The sequence below is a fragment of the Gopherus flavomarginatus genome, chromosome 8 (genome assembly GCF_025201925.1).
Source record: "Gopherus flavomarginatus isolate rGopFla2 chromosome 8, rGopFla2.mat.asm, whole genome shotgun sequence".
Classification (NCBI taxonomy): domain Eukaryota; kingdom Metazoa; phylum Chordata; order Testudines; family Testudinidae; genus Gopherus; species Gopherus flavomarginatus.
In genome coordinates, this window is record NC_066624.1 from 57,052,597 (window position 1) to 57,076,842 (window position 24,246).

Genomic DNA, 24,246 nt, shown 5'->3' on the forward strand with positions numbered 1-24,246 from the left:
ACCTCAACTGCTAGAACAGGGCCTCATCCTCCCTGATTGAACTGACCTCGTTATCTCTAGCTTGCTTGCTAGCACACATATATATACCTGCCCCTGGATATTTCCATTACATGCATCTGAGGAAGTGGGTATTCACCCACGAAAGCTCATGCTCCAAAACGTCTGTTAGTCTATAAGGTGCCACAGGATTCTTTGCTGCTTCTTGGAACAGTATTTTGATACTGATTTCAGCATCAGTCAATGAACATATGTGGTTACATTACAGACTGTCAATACCAGATGATCCAACAGGGAAGCCAGAGCATGGTATTAGTGAGTTAGGTGTGATGACACTTGCTAGGTGAAACAGGAGCTGTGTCACAGATACAGCAATAGTCTAGGGCAGCAGCTGACAAATTTAAATTGCAGGAAAGACTTAGCATTTCACCAAGACGCTGATTTGTGCTCTTGTGAAGATTTAAGTGGACCTGTGTTAGCTGTAATTCACAAAACCTTTCCACTAATGTACCATACTTCCCCCCACCCCGTGGAATGAACCAGCACACAGGTACCACCAGCCCATATGCCCGCAACCCACCCCTACACTGGGCTAACATTCATGGTTGCAAAAAGCGCTGTGGGCTGTTTAATAACCTCCATTTTCATCCCCTCCAAAATATGCACCCCAGAAACACTGCTGTTGCTGGCACTGGGTTAGTGCCCACCCAGAGAAAAGCGTGCCCTCTACAGAGTTTCTTTGAGTCCAGAGTTTTTCAGAGGTCCCCCAGGTAGCCAGGTTCCCTGTGTCCTGCATGCTGTGAGAAGGGCACAGTTCCCTGGCCAGCAGCTAAGACAGTCTCAGTGGTAAGGAACTCATTAACACTCTGGCAAAGCACAGACTGGTTTCTGGCTGCTGAGTTCCTGTCCCTGCTGTGTAATGGGAGCAGCGATGAAGAGCAGCACCCACCTGTCTCTGAACCACCCAGCACCCCGCAGAGCTGATTATTGTCACTTTCTGTGTTCTTATTCTTTGATCGTCCGACAGGAACCCCTTCCTGAGCAGTCTCGCAGCATCGACCCCCGGGACACCTGGATGCTCTTTATGAAACAGTCAAATAAAGGGGTGAACAGCAAGAAACGGGGCAAAGGCAAATCAAAAAAATTCAAAGTATGTATTCACATCCCCAGTGTGTCTGCACAACCCACCCCAGGAAGCCCCGGCTCAGACTCATTGCGCCCCCTCCCACACAGAGATCCCAGGCCTGCTGCACCGCCACTCCATGCAGAGATCTGAACTGTGCCTGCTGCGCCCATCCTACACAGACATCCTTGGCATTGACCCACTGCGCCCCTCCCCTGACAGAACTCCTCAGCCTGGACCCACTGCACCCCTGCCCCATAGAGCTCCTAGCCTGGGCCCACTGCACCCCTGCCCCATAGAGCTCCTAGCCTGGGCCCACTGCGCCCCTCCCCTCACAGAGCTCCTCAGCCTGGACCCACTGCACCCCTGCCCCATAGAGCTCCTAGCCTGGGCCCACTGCACCCCCCGCCCCATAGAGCTCCTCAGCCTGGGCCCACTGCACCCCTCCCCTCACAGAGCTCCTCAGCCTGGACCCACTGCACCCCACTCCCCACAGAGCTCCTCAGCCTGGGCCCACTGTGTCCCACCCCCCACAGAGCTCCTCAGCCTGGGCCCACTGTGCCCCACCCCCCACAGAGCTCCTCAGACTGGGCCCACTGTGCCCCTCCCCTCGCGGAGATGCTCTGCATGGTCGCATTGCACCCCACCCCACATAGAGAGCCCTGGCCCAAGCCTGCTGTGCCCTCAACCCAGAGAGCCTGGACTGGGCCCACGGCATCCCTAGTGTAACAGCCCTGCTCCTTCTGAGCCCAGACCAGACCTTGAGGGTGGGGCTGAAAACAGTGACCAAGCCAGCAGAGATGGCCAATCCTGCTTAGAGCCCAGCACAGAGTTCAGAACAGGCAGGTGCCCTTTTGGGCAATGGGAAGAAGAAGGGTGCCAGGATGTGGGTGACTAGAGGCTGGCACTGTGGGATGGAGCCATTCTTATTGGATCTACACTGGCTGGCTGTGCCCTAATTTGAACTGAGCAGCTCTGTGCTCTGTCTGGGGTTCCAGTTTGGCCTGCCAGGCCCACCAGGTCCTCCCGGCCCTCAAGGAGCCCTGGTAACACCAGAAGAATTGCTGAAGGACTTCCGGCTGCTGCTGAAAGGTACAGTATGAAAGCCAGTGCATGGAGTGGGCTGAGTGCGTCTCCACAGGCACTTCAGGTGGGCTGGGGAGGTGGGTGCCCCATGCTGCAGGGAGCATGACACTGAAGAGACAAGAGCTCATGTCCTACTGGGGGGGCAAGGTCATCTCCCTCCCTCGGGATTGAGGTTAAGGACAGAGAGTAAGGGCTAGTCTACACTGGCAATGCTAAAGCGCTGCCATGGCAGTGCTTTAATATGGCTTGTGTAGTCACGGCAGAGTGCTAAGAGACAGCTCTTCCAGTGCTCTAAAAAAACTCCACCTCCACAAGTGGCGTAGCTACCAGCGCTTGGAGTGCGACTCCCAGCACTGGTGCACTATCTACTCTGGCAGCCTGGCTTTTCACATCCTTGAATGAGAAAGTTGCAGCACTGCAAAGGGCCAGTGTAGACAAGCCCTTAGTGGTTGCTGTCTAGTGCATATGGGGAGTTGACCCCTTGGTGGGTGCAGGGACAATAAGTTGGCAAGCAGAGCTGCTTAGCCTGCCTGCCCGGACACAAGAGCCAGGTAACCGGAGCAGGGCAGAAAGGGGGGATATGTCTGGGGTGGTATCTTACACCCTCTTACATGAGTGCTCAGCCAGACAAACTCCAGCCCCAGGAGAAGCTTTACACTTTCAGTGTATCGGTTATTTTGACATAATTTTCCAGCACAGAGTTTTACACTCACACATCAGGACATGACTAACTACAAACCTCAAATGTGCACTTTGTCTAATATCACAAATAATAATTGCTAACCAGGGCTGGCTCCAGGCACCAGCATTCCAAGCAGGTGCTTGGGGCGGCATTCTGCAAGGGGCGGCAGTCCCTGTTGTTTTGCCCCCAAGCAGCGCGCCGAATTGCTGCCGCGGGCGGTGGGGGCAGTCCGTGGGCCTTTAGGGTAGCAGGCTCATTTCCTCGGCGGAGGCGGCAATTCGGCGGCAGCTTCTATGTTTAGCTGTCTGCGGGGGCTTCAGCTAAACATAGAAGCTGCCGCCAAATTGCTGCCGTGCGGAAACACGTCTGCTGCCCTAAGGGCACACGGACTGCCCCCACCCCCCGCAGAGGCAATTCAGCGCACTGCTAGGGGCGGCGAAAACTGTAGAGCCAGCCCTGTTGCTAACGCACATCTTGGTGATGAGGTACTTATTTGTCTGTGTTTGTGTGTGGAGGGGTGTGTGTTAGGGAAGTGACTTTAGCCCCAGTCCAACCTCCATTGCAGTCTTTGGAGAGTTTCCCACTGACTGCAGTGGTAAGTGTGTACTTGTGTGTTGAGATTTGTGTGTGTCACAAACTGATTCCATGTTTATCTCCAACACCTCAGAGGACTTCCCATTAGTTTTTTAGCTCAACACTTAAGAATCAAACTCTGCAACAATAATTGGGAATCCCAGAAAACTAATATCCCTTTCCTGGCTTCATGACTGCAATGAAAACCAATGGGAGCATTCTCCAACAAACCTCACTGCTGCCTAAAATGACCAGGACAGAACATTTGCCTGGATCAAGCACATGAAAGCAGGGATGGCTGGAATTCAGTTTCACATGATGGTACCAGCTTGCTGGGCTTTGACTAGAATTCACATCAGTGTCCATCCTGCTTCCATTGACATCAAGGGGCATTTTACCATTGGCTCCAATGGGAGCAGTCATTTGTGAAAACCCTTTGTACATCGGTGACTCCTAAAACTGGTTCTCTGGGGGGCATTCTCTCAGAGGTGGTAAAGGAGCGGGAGAGGATGAGCCTGAAGGCCTGTGAAGGTTGCCAGGAAGGTGAGGAAGAGGAGGAGAGAGGAGAAGATGACATCTTGGCACTTGTTGCTGGTCCGTTGGCAAAGACTAAGCCACAGCATCGAGTGGAGGCAGCCTTCCACTGCCGAATACGGAGAAACATTTCCATTGAACGAAGATCCCTGCAAGAGCTGCAGATCTATTACATAGTGAGTGGGGGAGGGAGTTTGCCATGCTGGACTGGCAAAAATGCAGATTCTGCAACACTGACACATTTCCCAAATTTGTGTTGGTTTTGCCAAATTGTTTTGGTCAAAAAACAAACAGTTCAAAAATTGACATTTTTCTAAATGAAACGTTTCAAATTTTTGGCTCAAAACACCTTTTTGTTTCAAAATTTTCTTTAATTTTATTTTAAAAACCCAACCAAAATGTTTTTAAAAGGCTGGAATCAAAATGAAACATTTCAATTTTGCCTAAATGAAATATTTTGTTTGACTTGAAACAATTTTTTTCTACTTTTTGATTTGCTGAAACATTTCATTTTTGGTTCAGCCTGAAATTGCATCTTTTTTTCCCCAATTTTTCAGAATTGCCAGTGAATTAATAAAAATCCATTATTCGCAGAGCTATATTCCCAGCATCTGATCTCTGTGAGGAAGGTGAATATAACTTCAATCCAACCTCCATGGAAGTCTATGAGGAGATTCCCATTGATTTCAGTGAGCATTGGATCAGGTCCTAACCTCCCAAATGTACCTTGCCATTTGTGCCATACTATAGGTGTGTGTGTGCCAGGGGTGGGGGAAGGGGGGTTACTTCCTTTGAGCCTCTTAGCGAATTGCAGGCCAATTAAAATCCCTAGACAGACTTTTCTGTACCAACAGAGATAAGGCTGAGTACACATCAGTAACTTACGATACAAAAATATTCAAGGGATGTTATTTTTAGCCCCAAAATAAGCATTACAGACCAGGAAATTCAGAGTTAAGGTTAAACAGACATGAAATCTAGATACAGTAGAACCTAAGAGTTATGAACACCTCGGGAATGGAGGTTGTTCGTAACTCTGAACAAAACATTACAGTTCTTTCAAAAGTTTACAACTGAAACATTGACTTAATACAGCTTTGAAACTTTCCCATGCAGAAGAAAAATACTGCTTTTAACCATCTTAACTTAATGAAACAAGCACAGAAACAGTTTCCTTACCTTGTCAAATCATTTTTTTAATCTTGTCAGATCTTTCCCTTTTTTTTGAAGTAGTTTACATTTAACACAGTCCTGTACTGTATTTGCTTTTATTTTGGTCTCTCCTGCTGCCTGATTGTGTACGACTGGTTCCAAATGAGCTGTGTGATTGACCAGTCAATTTGTAATTCTGATGTTCATAACTCTGACGTTCTACTGTTTATTAAGACCTGTAAATGCAGTTAAGACAGCTAGAACAACCTTAAAAATTCTGCTCTATAATGATGCCATATACTACACATACAGTTAAGAATCATGCGTTTTTTTCCCACGATTTCTCCTCATAGTGTCACTACAACCCAGAATTACCTGTCCTGAAGAATTTACAACCTATACAGACAAGACTAAAGGAGTACTATTATCCCCATTTTCCAGATAAGGAAAAGAGGCAAAGAGAGATTATGCAGCTTGCCCACAGCCACATAAGAAGTCTGTGGCAGAACTAGGAATTGGACTCTGAGTAGTGTTGCCAACTTTCTAATGTCTGAAAACCGGATACTACAGAAGGAAAGCTGGAACCTCCCCCCTCCACCTCTTCCCCTGAGGCCCTACCCCTGCTCTGCCTCTTCCCCGAGGCCCCCACCCCCATCACTCGCTCCCTTCCCCTTCCTTGATCCCTTCCCCTCTCGGCCCCCCACACAGCTCTCTACTCCGGGGCTAGGATGGGAGCCTGCCTGCCTATGAGATGCAGGTAGGAGATGGCCCCAGCTGAGCAGGAGCTGGTGTGGGTTGATGACCCAGTGCCTACTCCCTTGGCCCCCCAACCTGTGGTAACTAGACTTTTGTTGTCATCAGTACATGTGACTGGACACTGTACAGGTCTCCTTTCAACCAGACTTTCTGGTCAAAAACTGGACACCTGGCAACCCTGACTCTGAGCTTTCCAAAGTCCTTCACCAACCATCCTTCCTTTTTAATCTACTGATCAAAAGTTGCTTTCAGGTATTATTTGATGAATAATTCTGAGTAACAAACACATTTGAAAACAATCATGGTCAAACATCAGATAATCTGTGAACAATTAGAAAACAAGACAAATTTTCTTGTTTGGCCTGGTGTGTACTTTTTTACGGCATAACTATGGCAGTAAGAGGCCTAGTGTAGATACAGTTATACTCTGTGTGCTGCAATCACTCTCTGCTTGCTGCAGTGCATGTCTGTTTCCTGAGAAGACGCTGCTAGCTGAGCGGCAGCGCCCATCTCCTAATGCAATATGTAGAGTTGAGATGGTGTCTCGCAGTGTGTACAGTCTTGCCTTTCTCTTTGTTACTAGCCTCAAAAAGAGGGGGTGTTCCATCGAGGCCTGGGGCTGAACCTGACCAGCGGCCAATACACAGCACCTGTTGCAGGGTATTACACCTTCACCGCCACCTTGCACATCGGTAAGCTTTCCTGCTGCCTGGCCTCCACAGCATGGCGATTCTGTTGAATCATAGAATCATAAAAGATTAGAGTTGGAAGAGACCTCAGGAGGTCATCAAGTCCAACCCCCTGCTCAAATCAGGACCTACCCCAACTAAATCATCCCAACCAGGGTTTTGCCAAGGTGGGCATTAAAAACTTCTAAGGATGGAGATTCCACCACTTCCCTAGGTAACCCATTCCAGTGCTTCACCACCCTCCTAGTGAAACAGTGTTTCCTAATATCCAACCTAGACCATCCCTACTGCAACTTGAGACCATTACTGCTTGTCCTGTCTTCCGCCACCACTGAGAACAGCCTAGCTCCATCCTCTTTGGAAGCCCCCTTCAGGTAGTTAAAGGCTGCTATCAAATCCCCCCTCACTCTTCTCTTCTGAAGACTAAATAAGCCCAGTTCCCTCAGTCTCTCCTCATAAGTCATGTGTCCCAGGCCCCTAATCATCTTTGTTGTCCTCCGCTGGATTCTCTCCAATTTGTCCAAATCCTTTCTGTAGTGGAGGCCCCAAAACTGGACACAATGCTCCAGATGTGGCCTCACCAAGGGAATAATCAGTTCTCTTGATCTGCTGGCAGTGCTCCTACTAATGCAGCCCTTTATGTCATTAGCCTTCTTGGCAACAAGGGCACACAGTTGACTCATATCCAGCTTCTCATCCACGGTAATCTCCAGGTCCTTTTCTGCAGAACTGCCACTTATCCAGTCAACCCCCAACCTGGGCTTCTTCCGTTCTAAGTGCAGGATTCTGCGCTTCTCCTTACTGAACCTCATCAGATTTCTTTTGGCCCAATTCTTCAATTTGTCTAGATCACGCTGGACCCTATCCCTACCCTCCAGCATATCTACCTCTCCCCCAGCTTAGTGTCATCCGTGAACTTGCTGAGGATGCAATCCATCCCACCATCCAGCTCATTAATGAAGATATTGAACAAAACCAGCCCCAGGATCGACCCTTGGGGCACTCTGCTTTGTACTGGCTGCCAGCTAGACATTGAGCCGTTGATCACTACTCATTGAGCCCGACAATCTAGCCAGCTTATAGTCCACCTTATAGTCCATTCATCCAATCCATATTTCTTTAACTTGCTGGCAAGAATACTGTGGGAGACCATATCAAAAGCTCTGCTAAAGTCAAGGTGTATCACGTCTATTGCTTTCCCCATATCCACAGAGCCAATTATCTCATCATAGAAGGCAATCAGGTTGGTCAGGCATGACTTGTCCTTGGGCAATCCATGTTTTCTGTTCCTGATCACCTTCCTCTCCTCCAAGCTTCAAAATGGTTTCCTTGGGGACCTGCTCCATGATTTTTCCAGGGACTGAGGTGAGCCTGACCGGTCTATAGTTCCCTGGATTCTCCTTCTTCCCTTATTTAAAGATAGGCACTATATTTGCCTTTTTCCAATCATCCAGGACCTCGCCTGAGTTTTCAAAGATAATGGCCAATGGCTCTGCTATCACATCAGCCAACTCCCTCAGCACCCTTGGATGCACTGCATCCAGCCCCATGGACTTGTGTATGTCCAGCTTTTCTAAATAGTCCTTAACCTGTTCTTTCACCACTGAGGACTGCTCATTTCCTCCCCATACTGTGCTGCCTAGTGCAGCAGTCTGGGAGCTGACCTTGTCTGTGAAGACTTGAGGTAAAAAAAGCATTGAGTACTTCAGCTTTTTCCACATCATCTGTCACTAGATTGGCTCCCCCATTCAGTAAGGGTCCCACACTTTCCCTAACCTTCTTCTTGTTGCTGGCATACCTGTAGAAACCCATCTTGTTATTCTTCACATCCCTGGCTGCAACTCCAATTGTGCTTTGGCCTTCCTGATTACACCCTGCATGCTCAAGCAATATTTTTATACTCCTCCATAGTCATCCTCCAGGACTCTCTGGGACAGAAACCTTAGTGGCATACATAAATGTAGCTCCATTGAAGTTACTGTGCCAGATCCTCTGCTGGTATAAATCAGCATAGTTCCACTGGGGTCAACATATTGTGGGTATGACTTGATGTAGTTCCACTGACGATCATTTGGCTACACTACTTTACACCAGCTGAGGCCCAGACCCAGCTATTCAATTGGAGCATTCTGGCTGGCCAGCTGTGTGGGCATGTCTGGCTTCCCTGGGGGGCTGAGGCCTAAGGCCTTTACAGGGGGTTCTGTTCAGAAAGGGAGAACATCTCATCCCTGTCTCATTAGCTCTTCTGTGTTTATAGTTCATGGAGAACAACAGAAGAAAGGGCAACAGCGTGCAAGAGATCGCCTGCGGGTACTGATCTGCGTCCAGTCTCTGTGTCAACATAACATGTGAGTGTGCTTGGTAGAGACATGCCCTCCCTGTTAGCACAGCCAGACTTCGTTTAAATGTAAAAACTGTTTTTCTCTCTCTTATCCCAGAAGGTGAGTGCACAAAAAGAAGGGGCCCACAGTGCATAGGGCACACAGATCATGGCACCACTGTGGCTGTTGGGAGCCGATGGAGGATTTCCTATGTAGGGGAAATCCCAGAGTGGCCTGGAACCTCTGTAGCTGCTTCCACACCATCCCCTTTCTCATCTCTCAGAGTAGGGGATCTGGCTGGGAGAAAGAGAGCCTGTCTGGGGTATCCCTGCACCCTGGTGATTCCTAGCTGCCTGAATAGCTTCTGGGGCTCATTGACAGCTGGGTTTAAACTAGAGCAGCCTTAAGGCTGATCTAACTTAGACTAACAACTAGCTTGGCTCCCAGATCAGGGGACATATCATCACCTTTGTATGTCCTTTATGTGCCCCAGTCCTGAACTGCATTGAGCACTGCACTGGACTGGGGCCTGTAACTGGATCTAACAATATCATCACAGCTACCACTTGTTAAAAAAATGTCAGTGGAACAGTTTTCCACCAAAAAAGTGCAGTTTCATCAAAATCCAAATGTTTCACTGGAATGTGTCAATTTCAATGACATGCTTGAAGTGAAAAAGTTGAAATGACTTCAATTTTCTCGTTTTATTTTTATAGTATATCAAATATTCATTTACATATATTTAATATTTTAATATCATATAATATCGAAGCAAAGTGAATTGACATTCTCAGAATGAAATGTTTCAATAGTTATGAATGGAATTTTTGTTTTGAAATTTTCATTCCACAGGACATTTTGAAATTTTAGCATTTTGTTCTATTTCAGAATGAATGTATTTAAAAAAAAAATCAGAATTGCCTGTGGAATGGAAATGCCAATTTCAGCCAGCTTTAATCACACCCATGCTCTATGGGCCAAATTAATAGCGGTGCCTGTGGGATTGTCTACATGGGGATTCTTAGGAAGGTTAATCTGAATGAACTTTTAAAATGGTTTCTCCTGTCAGTGCAGGTACTCCACCTTTCTGTGAGGCAGTAGCTATGTCAACAGGAGAATTCTCCCATTGACGTAGCGCTGTATACACCAAGAGTCAGGTCAGTTTAACTGGACTGCTCAGGGGAGTGTGAATTTTTTCACATCCCCAAACAACTTAGGGTATGTCTACACTGCCCATGTCACAGCGCTGCATGGGCAGTAGTCACACTTTATCGCTGGGGGAGAGCTTTCATGGCAATAAAAAAAAAAAAAAACCTCAAACAAGCGGTGGTAGCTTTATTGCTGAGAGCTGTGCTGTCTATACTGGTGCTTTTCAGTGCTAAAACTTTTGTTGCTCAGGGGTGTGTTTTTTCACACCCCGAATGACAAAAGTTTTAGCGCTGAAAGTGGCAATGTAGACATAGCCATAGTTATACCAACCTAAGTTCCTAGTGTAGACCAGGCCTTAGATTCCCTTTCACTTACATGCATCTTACCAATGTGCAACTTAGACCACATCTGACTTTGGTCCCTAGATGCGTAGTTTATAGCAGGCCCTAAGTGTCTGGAAGTCAGCATGAGAGTGATGGAGTATCATCACTATAGCTCTGTGACAAAGAGCAAAAATATTTCCACACCGCACACACTCTGTGCCAGGTACTGCTCACAAAAGAGTACCACAAACCAAGGGAAACAATAGTCCTGGAGAGTTGTGATATTTAGTTATTTGGAAATGTTGTCAACCCCTCCTGGCTAATGTCAGCTGATCACAGAGCTGATCCATGCATGGGACCAAATTAAATTTCATATGCTGGTCTCAGCTAGAACACTGGGTTGTTATCCAGAAAAAGGGGAAAGCCCCAAATCTCTCGCCTCTGTATAAACAAATCTCATCTCCACAAGGTACACTGTAAAGGAGGCCAATTTTAGCAAGGATCATGCCAGAAGAAGCATGGGCGTCTGTCATTACCATCTGAGGCATATACATACAGAACCAATGCAGCGAGCTTGGCTAGTAGCATGCATGTGGGCTAAGATTTTCAAAGCTCCCTAGGGGGTTTGACTGTCCAAAACCCATTAGGTTGGAAAAACCTCATCCATTCTCCCTATATATAGCTCTCCATGTTATTACACATGCATCGCAAGTGTCTTTGCCAGCATAACTTCTACTGAAATGGGATTTTAATTATATGTCACTTTGTTAGGTAGAAAATAAAAATACTTACAGTGTTCTGGAGTGACATCCTCTCAGTTAGAAAGGTAGGTCAGGTGCTATGCCCCTTCCATCACTGGCCCCCTGCTGACACTGCCAGCATAAATGCTAACTTTAATGGCTGGCTTGTGCTGGCCACTAAGGAATCAGAATCATAGAAGATTAGGGTTGGAAGAGACCTCAGAAGGTCATCTAGTCCAACCTCCTGCTCAAATCAGGACCAACCCCACTAAATCATCCCAACTCATATGACTCATTTCATATGCGTGATCCCATTGCCATCTGATTGTAAGGACTTCCAGTCACAACCAGGGTAGGCTAGATGGCCATACATGGGGTAAGGAAGGAATTTTCTCCCAGGTCAGATTAGCAGTGAGTTGGGGCTTTTTCACCTTCCCCTGCAGCGTGTGGCAGGTGACTATCCAGGATTATCTGGAGCTATCTCACAATCATTTCCCTGCCATTGCAGGGGCTGCGAGCACTGGTGCACCTTGGGTCCTCCTAGTTTATTCCTGTGGCACATCTTGAGTCTCCTGTGGGCTGTAATACTTTCTTCTAATGTCTGTTGTTGGGTTGAGTGTGTGGATAATGGAGGGTGGAGGGGAGCAGTAATATACAGGTCAGAGGGGGTGATCTACTGGTCCCTTACAGCCATAAACTCTATGACCCTCTGTGAGCCAGTCCTAGTGGGGAAAAGCACTAGGTGTGCTAGCTAGCCCCTTAGTTTGCATAATAAATTGATGGATAGGATGAACCCTCCAGAACATAGCTGGGATAAATATATCAACGTTGGGGGTGTGAGAAGGCCTACTGAGCCTCTGACCACGCTGCACCTACTCCAGGGCAAGAGGCTGTCAAGCACCAGGCTACCCTTGGACCGTTCTTGAGGACTGTACTTGGTTTGGTTTTTTAAACAAAATATAGAATTAAATGTAAATAATGATATAGAGAATGATGAGCAGCTTTGCAGCGAGGAGACAAGTTTGCCAGGGCATTGTGCAGTCCTCCCCTTCTGTTTAACATCTGGAACTGGGGATGGGGGAGACAATCACTCTCTATTACTGTAGATAACTGGCTAGTAGGTGAATTCTGGGTTGTACACAGATCACGCAGGTCACCTCAGTGCTGACATTGCTGTTTCTTGTCCTCAGTTCTCTGGAGACGGTGGCTGGTTTGGACAGCAGTGAACTTTTCACCATCTCAGTCAGTGGAGTCCTGTACTTACAGGTAAACATGGGCAAACTAATGAGGCCAAGGGGTGTTCCTTATGGGCAGACCCACCTTGTGCAGTGTGCTATTGACACGAGAATGCAGCACAACTGGGCAGCTAACTTTTCACAATAACAACTCTGCCCCCGGGGGCCAGGCAGCTTTGTACAGCCCACATTGAAGTCCATGCTATTTTCAGCATAAGAGCTAGTTCAAAGCAAACAGAACTATACCTACCCCATCTGTAATCACGCCTCTGATTGCGTTGCAGACATGCCCTAATTGAGCACACCCATTCCCAAGTGCAGCAGGAAGTCACTGTGGTTTACAAGCTCTTCAATGCAGGAGCTTTTCTACAGAAAACGCCCTGCATTGTGGGTGCTACTGGAACCAACCAGTGAAGATGACAGGCACGTGCAGCTGTGCTGGCTTTCCTCTGCAGCAGGGCAGGAAGTTCATTCCTCAGTCTGACTCTGCATCATTTTTCAAAACTAGCCTCAATAACACTGGCATGATCAGCCTTCTATCTCTCTGGGGGCTGAGACCCAGAACCTCAAAGGTATCTGATTTAAACAGGATTAAGCACCTAAAGATCTTTGAGGATGTAGACCTGAGTCCCTCCAGTGATCTGCCACAGTACTGCAAGGTTTAGTCTCTAGGGTGTCCTTGCCTACACTCAGTGGCTTATAGCCATAGAACCAGCCAACTACTCTGGTACTATATACTGTAGTCCTGATACTCCCCTTGTGTGGTCATTACCACCTCTATAAAGTGCATGTAAAATGCTACTATTTTGATTGGGTAAATGCCTGCATGAGGTGCAGGCAATGGGGAAGCCAGCTGCCTAAGGCACCTAAAGGGATAATGCACCATAGCACTGATAGACCAATTCCCACCCATTACTAAAGGGCAGAGCTTTTGCATTGCACTATTTTAGTGTTTCCCAACAGAGAGTGACACAGCTCAGTCACATTCAGATGTTTGGTCTCAGCCCAAAGAGTTTGGCTTTGAAAAGGAGAAGGGCTAGTTTAGCAAAGCAGCAAAAGTAAGTTTCTACATTTCAGTGGGACTACTCATCTGTCTGACAGCAGGCTTCGGTGCATTGCTCAAGTGAGGCTGGAGAGTGTACAAAATACATAGGATATGCAAAACAGCAGAGTCCTCATTATAACCTTAACTTTGGCATTTCCTGCTTAGTAACATTCTGGTGGATAATTCGGAACCATCCTATTTTGGAGATTGGTTGAGCCCTGACCCAAACCAGCATGTGCTATTGGCTTGTAGCAGCCTGTACTGGCTGCAGCACTGTGCAGAACGGGCTTAGCATTCCACATGGCAGCCCTGCCCACTCAGCCATGGCATTCTCTAGGGCAGGGCCTACTTTGTCTGTGGTGGGGGAATTCTTTCTCCCCTTCCAGGCTTTTTACAGCGCCCTTGATGCAGCTAGTATGCTATATAGGGTATAAACACTGCACAGTAAGTCCAGGCTCTGACTCAGGCTTGAGTCTAAGCCCACACACAATCTGACGCAGGTTCTATGACCTTGCTAGAGAGCGGATCAGGCCAAGTCCCACTGTGTCTCAGGTCTAAGCCCTTTAATTTTGCACTATGGATACAGGTCATGCCCCAGACCCGCATCAGAAGGTCTGCATTGGCAGTATGACTGTTAGCATAGCTATGAGTCCAGCACTTCTAAACCCAGGTTTACAATGGTGTGGGAACACTCAAGCATGAGCTTGGAAAAACAGTCCTCCAGTCTGGGTCCCAACAGTCTGGAGTTAGCGGTGCAGCATGACCATAGCCAGAGGGGCTGGAACAAGGGATACAAACTGCCCCATGTTCTGCTTTAAGTGTAAAACATGACAACTTTAAGTAGTGCATCACAACCTACATAGCTAGTTATTGCTCTATAGGTCTGCTGCATTTACATGACACGCTCCTCTGTGTGCTGATTATGGCAACCTAGGACTATTTTCACTGTCACTCATTTCTTCCTTTCAGGCTGGCCAGTATGCCTCAGTTTTTGTAGATAATGCCACTGGATCATCCCTCACTGTTCGAAGTGGCTCGGATTTCAGTGCTGTTCTTCTGGGAGTGTGAATGGTCTCAAACCATCTACTCTTACATGCTGTAAGCTGAATTGGTCTCTTCGCAAGAACCACCTTAATTCCCTTCCACCCAAGCTCAGGGAGCAAAGCATAGTGAGGTCAGGAGCAGCAGTCTCTACAAATTCTGCTTGTGCAGCCACCATACTTTGCACAAGATCTCAAGCTGGAGAGCCGGAAAGAAAATTGGAAGCATGAAAAAAGGAGGACTCACTAAATCCATCCCCCTTTAATTTATGGCCAGATTTTGAACCTTATTTTACACGGACAATTATAATATGGCTGACTTCTAAAACCAGACCAACTTTTATAAAGGAAACCCTCCCCCCAATCAAGCACAAATGCTTAGGAAAAGGTGATTTGAAGAAGCCTTCAACCATAGACTAGCACTTTGGCAGTTTTTTGTTGTTCAGTTTTTCAGCAGCCAAAGCCAGATTATGTATATAGCTCTAGCTTTCTTATAGCTTATCAGTTAAGGTTTGCTATCAGCAGGCACTGGTACTTGGAAGTTAATTTTCAATGCAGAGCAGTGTCCTGATAAGGCAGCAGACTAGTTAGAACATGAATTACTATCCAATGATTTTCCACTTCCTAGGCAGTGTACTCACATCACCACCCCATTCTCTGCCCGTGGCAGAGAGCCCAGTGAACGGGTGGTGGAGATACTCACCGTTACGCCTGGTTTTGGTCCCGATAGCACAGTCTAACTCCGATTAACCCAGTGGGACTACGTGCATAAATAAGGGCTGCAGGAATGGGCCCTAAATTAATAACAAAGGCAGGGAAAGAAAAAGATGCAGTCTCATTTCTTAGTACCATGTACTTAATTCTTGAGCTCCTGCCAGAACTTCAATGAGATATCCTAGAACTACACTCGGCTCCACCTTCATGATAGCAGGACAGGGGGCTCAACTCTCTCTGAATTTTATTTCTTCCCCACCAACAAAGCTTTTCCAGTCCTGCTGGAGAAACTGCTTTCACAGCAAATGCTCCTTTCCGGAAACAAAGTTAACCTGGACTAGGGCATTTGCTATTGGCAGCACTTTCACAAAATCTTTCAGGAAAAAGCTACGCACGCTGTCCTTTACATAAAACACTAGCGCTCCCTACAAACCAGCTCATATAATTCGCTGGTTAGAAAATGGTAAGTACCTCTCTATTGCAATAAAAGACCAGCAGCATGGCTGCAGCTGGCAAGGCTCAGGCTGTGGTGCTTAAAATTGCAGTATAGACATTCAGATTCATGCTGAGACCCCACAATGAGGGAGGGTCTCTGAGCCCAGGCTCCAGCCTGAGCCTGAACATCTTTGCTGCAATTTTTATCCCCACTGCCCAAGTTAAATGACCTGGGCCCTGAGACTCAGTGCTGTGAGCTTTTCATTGCAATGTAGCCATACCCTTACTGTTGTCTTGGAAAAGCTTTACAAGTATTTTGGAGCCCTGGTAACAAAGTAGGACGTAAGCCCCAAGTTCAAAAATTTGGTGCTTTCAGCTTTTTATGGTATGTAGCAACTTACACACCAAATTCCTGCAGTCTTTACTCTAGCTGAATTCCCACTGAAGTTCTGGAGAATTCAAGCCTGAAAGCCCTTCTCTTTACGAGGAAAAGTAATTGTGTTCTTATTATGTGGCAAAATCCTAGTGAACGCAGACCATGTTGTAGCTTTCACACAAATCAGCAGATCAAGGCAAATGTCAGGGTTCCCCATGGCAGGTCAAGGTAAGATCTGAAGGACAGCATCAGGGTTTACTGTTTCATACAAATGAACTGCCTTGTCTTCATTAGGATTTTACCACATATGTTAACACAAGGGAAAAATACAGCTAGTCTTGTAATGAAGAGGCACCCCAAAAGGACAGCAGTTCACTCTTAGGCATTGATCCTGCAAGGTGAGCAGTCCCCTGGGAAGTCTGTGGGAGTAGGGGACATGGTGCAGCTTGCAGAGCCAATCTGCTTGTGTCCTTAAAATAAACTCAGCCTATTGCTATTTAGTGAAGGACAACTCAGTATGCCCCCCGCAAAGGGGTAACACTGCTCAGCAGCAGAATGTCCAAAATGGACTTCTGTTCAGGATGGCATCATAATGGGTTGCTATTCTTCACAGCAAAACACTAAAGCAAGTGTTGAAACATTAAATAAAAAGTCTAGACAAGACAGCTAAACTGTCTTGGGTGTTCTCTCAGTAAGTTGCTCACCCCTGCCACCTTACCCTGGAAACGTCAGCAGGCCTCCCATCTTTAACTACAATAAAGCTAAGGTTAGCCCTGGTCCTCCAAAAGCAGATTGCAATTTGTCTCCAAGCTACAACTATTGTGAAACTCCTACATTCCTCTCCCTGCGATATAGATAAATGTATGGTATAAAGCATTTTATGAAAAAAATATTTATTGGATGGTACTGTAATATGGAATATATTTATGTAACTGACTTGAGTTGTGCTTTCAGTAATGTTTCACCAAAGAGGTTTGAGAAGGGGAGGGATGACAGAAAAATGAATCTATAGCCAAAGAAAACAAAAGGGAAGTGTGGGGAGAGACAATGGGAAGAGGAAACAAAGGACTCTCTCCTCACACTTGAGACACAAAAAAGCAGAGGCAGCAAGGAGAAAGGAATAAAAGAAAGTTCACCAGCTCCAGATCCTCAAAGGTATTTAAGCACTTAAGTGCACATCTTGAAAGCAGTAAAGATAGCCTGAATGTTCCCTGCTTAGAGATGCCCCATCCACTCCTATCTGATGCCAGTCGCACTCCCAGCTGGCATTAGAGGCATCTTCCAACTGCCTCTGCCTCCACCCCCCTTATTTGATAAGCTGAGACAAATGGGGGATGGGAAAAGGAGGAGGAGGAGCAGGTTCAGTTTTTGTTCTGAGAACTGTTACCAGTAACGTTATTTTTCCTCTCATTTGTGGCTTTCTTCCCCCTTCCTCCCCCATTAATTTCCAAGCTCCTAAATAATTGCATCCTCTGCCTGTTCACATCACTACACAATTACCAGAGGCAAGTCTAAACCTGCCCTTTAGTTTCTGACAGTAGATTTGCTAGCACCCAGGATTTCTCTTAATCTCTTTAGAAGAGTAAATGTTTTTTGAGGAAGCGCCTCCACTATTTTTGCTCCATTTCACAATGTTTAACATTTTAAAAGGGGCAATTCTACATCCCCTGAAATCAAGAGCAAAACTTCCCTTGATTTCCAAGTCACCAGAATTGGGCTTGACAAACATTTTGCACAGGCTGAATTTCAGACCAGATGCATCCATCAACCACCTTCTTAATATTACATAACCATGTTTAATAACACTGAGAGATCGTTCTCAGCTAGACCAAATACAATGAAGTCACTGCTCCAGGGTGGTAGACTAGCCATTTGTGAATGGGTAACTGGAAACTGATGCAATTTAATCCTTGCTTCTGCAGGTAGAGTAACAGCTACTCAGAACCACCATTTTACAGGGGAATGGGTGAAAAGGAGAGCATGAGAACCAGACTGCAGTTTTCAAACTGAGTTTCTCAACATCAGAAGCTACTTCATGATTCTTATCCAGTTTTCTTGGGTGGCGAGTTCTATAGGCCCATGGTGCCTGGGAACCAGGAATACTCCTGGCCCAGGGCCCAGCTCCAGCAATGTTTGAGGCTAGGTCTCTCCCTCAGCCCTGACTTCTGTCCCCAGGTGCTTTCCCCCCATGCATCCCCCAGGTGATTTAAAATGGAATAGGGCCCCTTCCACCACCAGCAGCACAACAGAGCTGAGCAGCTTCCTCTCTGCTCATTCCATGTGGCTGCCAGCCCCTCCCTGAAGCCCCTGGGCGGGGTGGGTCTGTGTCCTGCCCCAAGCGCTCCTGTGGCCAATAGGAAGCTGTGGGGGCAGTGCCCACAAGAGCAGCATGCAGAGGCCCCCCAGTCTGCCCTGCCTAGGAGCCCCAGGTAAGCACCACACTCGCCACCCCCTCCCAGAGCCTGAACCCCCACCCCAGCCCAGAGCCTGCACCCCAACCTTCTCCCCGGACTCAAACTCCCTCCCAGAGCCTTAGGCAGGTTGGGGGGGGGGCGGGCACTGGGCACCACCAAAATTTCTACAAACCTGCCACCTCTGCTAGTTTTGATCTTGCTTTTGACTGCAATTACTGTTAAAAGCCTCAAGACAATTGTTCTTTCCCCTACAGATTTTGTCCATTTCTATTTGGCAGTCTCCTCCTCTCACAGCTATGTTTAACTGGCTCAAAATTACCTGATAAAAAGGCAGTTCTTGCAACTACAGTTCCAATATCTATGGTAAAGGGTTATGCTTTGCTTAGTATCAGAGGGGTAGCCATGTTAGTCTGGATCTGTAAAAAGTGACAAAGTCCTGTGGCACCTCATAGACTAACAGATGTATTAGAGCATAAGCTTTCATGGGTGAATACTCACTTCCTTGGATGATTTGCTTAGATTTTCATTATTAGGCAGTTGAAACTGAATGATGAATTTCCACATGAAGCCCCAACTGTAGTAGCAGGAAATGCAATCTGTCCTGTACAGAAATTCATTTATAAAATATGGCAAACAAAAATTTGAACTAACACAATTAGAAAAAGAAGTTTATTTATTTACAATGAAGAGCATCCAGGGAGGAGAGACATACATCGCCCCCCAAATTCTCTCTCTCTCTCTCACACACACACACACACACACACACACACACACGTTGTATTTAAATCCATCACATGCAGCTCTGGACTGCATCCCTGCATGTTTTCCTTCAGTGCTCGATCCGGACCACCACTACAGTGACATTATCCGCAGAACCTCGCTGCACTGCTCTGCTGGCCAGCCTGTTACAGGCTGCTTCATATCGAGCGTCAGCTGCTGATTTTCCTTCTCTTGTTTGGATATTCTTGTCCTGTTGGAAGAGGAAGTTGACCATACTACTCTCACAAACCTGTTCTGCTGAATGTAAACATTTCACACTGCTCTGCAATCATGCGGATTACAGTTTTATGCTGCACAATCCAACGGCAACTTCACATGGGCAACACTAAACAGCCTCCTGTTCTTCAGGATTCCGTTTTTTCCAGCTCTAGGAAAAAGCCCAGACTGCTCATACATGGAATTTAATAACGTGCAAGGAAAGCTCTCTCATACTGGCTAAGGAGCAGCTCTCCTTCATACTGGGGCTGGGAGACAATAAAATGGTGATGGTCCCATGAAGCAGAGATGGATTAAACAGGACAAATAATGGCAATAAGCAATCATTTGAGAATGAGGCAATCCTACAGTATTTTAGAAAAGCTCTCATTTCAATAAGCTGCCAGAGCACACTGGTTCCACCTAAAAGTGTATTTCTCTTCTATGCTCTCCCCTTCCTAGCATGCTAGTATTTCACACCTTCTGCACTGATGAAACTGCACACGCAAGTCCACCCCAGAGCTGCCTTCTCCTCACCTCCAGGCAGGACAAGATGAAGTTTACAGCTTCTTCTGGTGAGAAGACCTTGAAGAGGCCATCACAGGCCAGCATAATGAACCTGAAAGAGAATCAATGCTAGGCAACATGTAGGGCTCTACCAAATTCACGGCCATGAAAAACGCACCAGAGACTGTGAAATCTGATCTCCCTCCGTGAAATCTGATCTTGTGTGTGCTTTTACCCTACACTACACAGACTTCACAGGGGAGACCAGTTTTTCTCAGATTGGGGGTCCTGACCCAAAAGGGAGTTGCAGGGGGGATTCTGCGATTATTGCCATCCTCACTTCTGCACTGCTCTCAGAACTGGGCAGCCAGAGAGCAGTGGCTGTTGGCCAGGTACCCAGCTCTGAAGGCAACACACACACACACCCCAGCAGCGCAGAAGTAAGGGTGGAAATACCATACCATGCCATCCTTCTGCGCTGCTGCTGGTGGGGGCACTGCCTTCAGAGCTGTTCTCTCAGTCAGTAGCTGCCGCTCTCCAGGTACTCAGCTCTGAAGGCAGCATTGCCGCCAGCAGCAGCACACAAATAAGAGCAGCAGTACCACAAACCCCCCCCCCCCCAACTCCTTTTTGAGTCAGGACCCCTACAATTACAACACCGTGAAATTTCAGATTTTAATAGATCAAATCATGAAATTTACGATTTTTAAATCCTATGACTATGAAATTGACCAAATACAGATAACCTTTGACAGCACTGCTATCAGCTGCTGGAAAGTAAGCTGATGCCCCCTGAGGCTATCCTTCTTACATATTTCCTACACATAAACTAGAGAACATGCCAAAAGTATAATAAAGATGCAGTAGCAGAGTTCCTATGTCAGGACATACTATGGGGCTCTACAAACAATGAATACAATGACTTGTTATGCAAAGTCACTGTGTGTTGCCCATGTATAGTTATTTCTGCTCCTGCAGGAACTCACTCTTCCCTTCAAAGTTCTGTTCTTCCATCTCTCTCCCCTGTAAAGTGGCTAAAAGCAAGGGAATATAAGGGGTACCAGCAGGGCTGGTGCCCCAGTACAACCACCAGGGCATCCCACATTACAGCATCTAGTGTCTCAGAGCCCCCACAAGCACCCTTAATTCAGGCATTTCCTAACTTGACACTGATGTCTTTGCCTAGCCAGAATTAGTCCCCATTCCCACCCTGTCTCATCAGGTGTCTCCTCACCAGTTTCCCAGTCAGTCCCCTCTCCTTGTTCCATTCTACTACCCATTCCTTCCATCTCAGGTCCCCTCTGTATTTAAATCAGGCACTTTCCTCCTCCATGCTGCCTGAAACTAGCAGGGGAGAGCACTGAGTACAAGAGGGTCCCTGCTCTCCATTTCAGGGCCCAGCTGTGGCCTGGCATGACCCCCAGCGGCACAGTGAAAAACTGCAAGGGAAGTCTGCTCTAGCCCCAGAATGGATCATGCCTAGTGCAGACAGAATCTTTGGAGATTTTAGCCGTGATGTTTTAACAAGTCTTTGTTGAGCACGTGTGAGTTATGGTTTTTCAAAGGCTTATATCATCTTGGCTGAATTTGGGTCCACAGCATGAGCGTGCTAGCAGTTCAAGGGAAAATCTGCCAGAATTTTTAACGTAAGCAAAAAATAATGTATTTTTCTCTAGCCTCATTCTGTTGTGTCTGAAATGTTCCAAGATAGTTCAGGCTGAGGCATGCACCCAGCATGCATCATTTCAGTCCAAATGGTTAGAATTTGGCAAATTTACAAGCAAATGAAAACAGGATCTTAAAACCAAAAACTGTCAGGCAACCTTAATAATTGGAGGCATCAGCCCTGCCATTTGAATGACTGTAGATGGTAAGCTGTTTAGTGCAAGGGCTGTTTCGTCTGTAGTTCTGTAATTGCTACACATGCTTGCATTGCTCCACACATGATGAAGCCTTTCAATTAACTCTCCATCAAAACACAAATTTAAGAAAAGAGCCATCACAGTGATGAGAATAAGGAGTAGTTGGATGACTCTGGTGATCTGACTTGAGAAGATTCTGAATTACGAACTGCTAAACAGAAATGGCACTGAACACATACCTTGCTTTACCCTCTGCTTGGACATGCTTTACCTGTCATTGTGTGTGAGCTGGCAGCGTTTGATATCCGGTACAGAAATGACACCACTGCGCTTGTACTGTCCATCTCCAATGGAGCGGGAAACCTCCAGCACACCCAGCACTCGTCCGTCCCTGAATGATGAAAAGGAAGCCCATTTGGGACAAAATAATTCAGCAGGACATCAGCTTTCCCAATACTGGACACATCCCTTCCTCTCTCGCTAGAAAACTGTCTGCACATTCTCAAGCAGATGCTTACGGCTGAAATGCAGAGGAGCTATTCCTGATGGCCTACTCTTTAGACACTGTAGGTAAAACCCTGCCCCCACTTAAATTAGGAGGAGTTTTGCCATTGCCTAAAAATAGGTTGGATTTCATCCCATCTCTCCTATTTCTTAAGCCATAGCATTCAGGGTGAACAAACTCCACACAGAAACTTCAACAATGACAGAAGATAGGGAGAGATCGAAAGAAACCATCAGTAGGATTAACCATTTTATTTTCTTTGGACTTGCCCTAAACTGAGAGGTATTCATCGTAACAGGGCAGGAAAACATAATTCAAAAACATAAGATCTGAGCATAGTGTGTGTAACCAGGGCTTGTTTAAGTCAGCATTAGTAAAACCCCAACCTTGACTTCAAAAAGGAGCAGCTACACATAGGAGATATTTTTAACAGAAGACAGTGAGCATTAAGAATGGACTACAAGTGATTTGCTAATGAAAGTGAGTTTCCATCATGAACTCAGAAGATGATTATAATTTTGAATGGAAATACCATTGCATTGAGGGAGGCAAGAGAATGGAGTGGGATCATCATATGTAGTGTTATACTAAGACAGAAAAAATGAAGCACCTGGACCTGGCTATTTTTCCACCAATTAAAGTGCTCGACCTTGACAATCTGGGAAATTACTGACTTGTCTCTAATCTTCTGTTTCAGTTAAGAATGGGAATGTTGTGACACATTCCCTGTAGCTGGATGCCTCTGATTTCCTTGACCCCTCACAGTTTGGGTTCTACTGTGGTTATGGCTCTGACCAATGAAGATCTCTTCTCAATCAGAGATAGCTCTAGTTATCTGTTGCCTTTGATACCACTGATTATAAGATACTGCTAACTCACCTACAGATCAAAAGGTGTAGATGGGGCTACTTTTTGGAGGCTTCATTCTTTTGCTTTAAAAATATTAGTGCATCAGTAAGACAGTGGGGTGGACAAGTGTTCTAGTGCTATTCTGTTGCTCCTCTGTCACTGGCCACCCTTGCTACCTTCTTAAGGAACTTAAGCAGTGTTATTACTAAGCTGAGTCCTAATCAATGGATCCTAATCTAAATGGCTGTTTAGCTTTCAATTTTTTGTTAACTGTTAATTGCTTCTGGTTATAAAACAGGGCTCTACTTTCCCTGCTCTCATCTTCCACCCCGATCCCTTCAGCCTGTTAAGAGGACAAGGAAAGAAAGCTAGTTTACAGGGATGGTAAAAATGAGCTTCCAGAGAGGAAAAATGGTTACCTACCTTTTGTAACCGTTGTTCTTCGAGATGTTGCTCATGTCCATTCCATTCTAAGTGTGTGCGTGCCCATGTGCAGAGTTGTCAGACATTTTTGCCTTAGTGGTATCCATAAGGCTAGCTGTGGTGCCCTCTGGAGCATTGCGCTCATGTGCCAGTATACGAGGCTCTACTGGCCCTACACACTCTCAGCTCCTTCTTGCCAGCAACTCCAACAGAGGGACAGGAGGGCAGATAGTGGAATGGACAGGAGCAACACATGTTGAAGAACAACAGTTACAAAAGGTAGCTAACCACATTTTCCCCCTCTGAGTGCTTGCTCATGTCAATTCTATTCTAGGTGACTCACAAGCTGCACCCTTGGAGGTGGGCTCGGAGTTCATGGTCGTGTGGCTTAGAACACAGCTCCACCAAAGCCATCATCATCCTGGGCCTGCTGGGAAAGCGCTAAATGGGATACGAATGGGTGGATGGATGACCAGGCAATGGCCCTGCAGATATCTTGGATCGGCACCTGACCCAGGAAGGCCTCCACCGAGACTTGTGCTCCGCTTGAGTGGGTGGTTATAATTGCTGGTGGGGGCACTTTCACCTGTTCATAGCAAAAACAAATGCAGGTGGTGATCCCTGATGAAATTCTCTGGGTGGACACAAGAAGGCCCTTCCATCCTGTCTGCCACCATGACAAATAGTTTCATTGACTTATGGAATGGATTAGTTCTGTGTAAACAGTTAGTGCCCTCCTGA

General features: G+C 46.5%; 2 protein-coding genes across 7 annotated transcripts in view; one reads left to right on the plus strand and one right to left on the minus strand.

The window, feature by feature from the left end:
* Positions 1-18,876, plus strand: part of ERFE (erythroferrone) — a 28,572-nt gene extending 9,696 nt beyond the window's left edge. Inside the window, exons 2-9 of one of the 2 annotated variants that reach the window (XM_050965634.1) lie at positions 1,025-1,147; positions 2,119-2,212; positions 3,948-4,171; positions 6,487-6,595; positions 8,850-8,940; positions 12,316-12,391; positions 14,375-14,503; positions 17,893-18,876. In XM_050965634.1, coding sequence (XP_050821591.1) covers positions 1,025-1,147; positions 2,119-2,212; positions 3,948-4,171; positions 6,487-6,595; positions 8,850-8,940; positions 12,316-12,391; positions 14,375-14,473 — 816 coding nt within the window. In that variant the 3' untranslated portion in view covers positions 14,474-14,503; positions 17,893-18,876. Of the gene's footprint in view, positions 1-1,024; positions 1,148-2,118; positions 2,213-3,947; positions 4,172-6,486; positions 6,596-8,849; positions 8,941-12,315; positions 12,392-14,374; positions 17,870-17,892 lie in introns of those variants that run through there. The other variant, XM_050965633.1, reaches the window with a different exon arrangement.
* Positions 5,250-24,246, minus strand: part of ILKAP (ILK associated serine/threonine phosphatase) — a 56,223-nt gene continuing 37,226 nt past the window's right edge. For 4 of the 5 annotated variants that reach the window (XM_050965570.1, XM_050965569.1, XM_050965573.1 and 1 more), the window contains 5 exons: positions 22,000-22,119; positions 19,840-19,978; positions 18,883-19,354; positions 15,149-15,239; positions 5,250-6,635 (listed from right to left, as the gene is read on the minus strand). In XM_050965570.1, coding sequence (XP_050821527.1) covers positions 19,214-19,354; positions 19,840-19,978; positions 22,000-22,119 — 400 coding nt within the window. In that variant the 3' untranslated portion in view covers positions 5,250-6,635; positions 15,149-15,239; positions 18,883-19,213. The remainder of the gene's footprint in view (positions 6,636-15,148; positions 15,240-18,882; positions 19,355-19,839; positions 19,979-21,999; positions 22,120-24,246) is intronic. The other variant, XM_050965571.1, reaches the window with a different exon arrangement.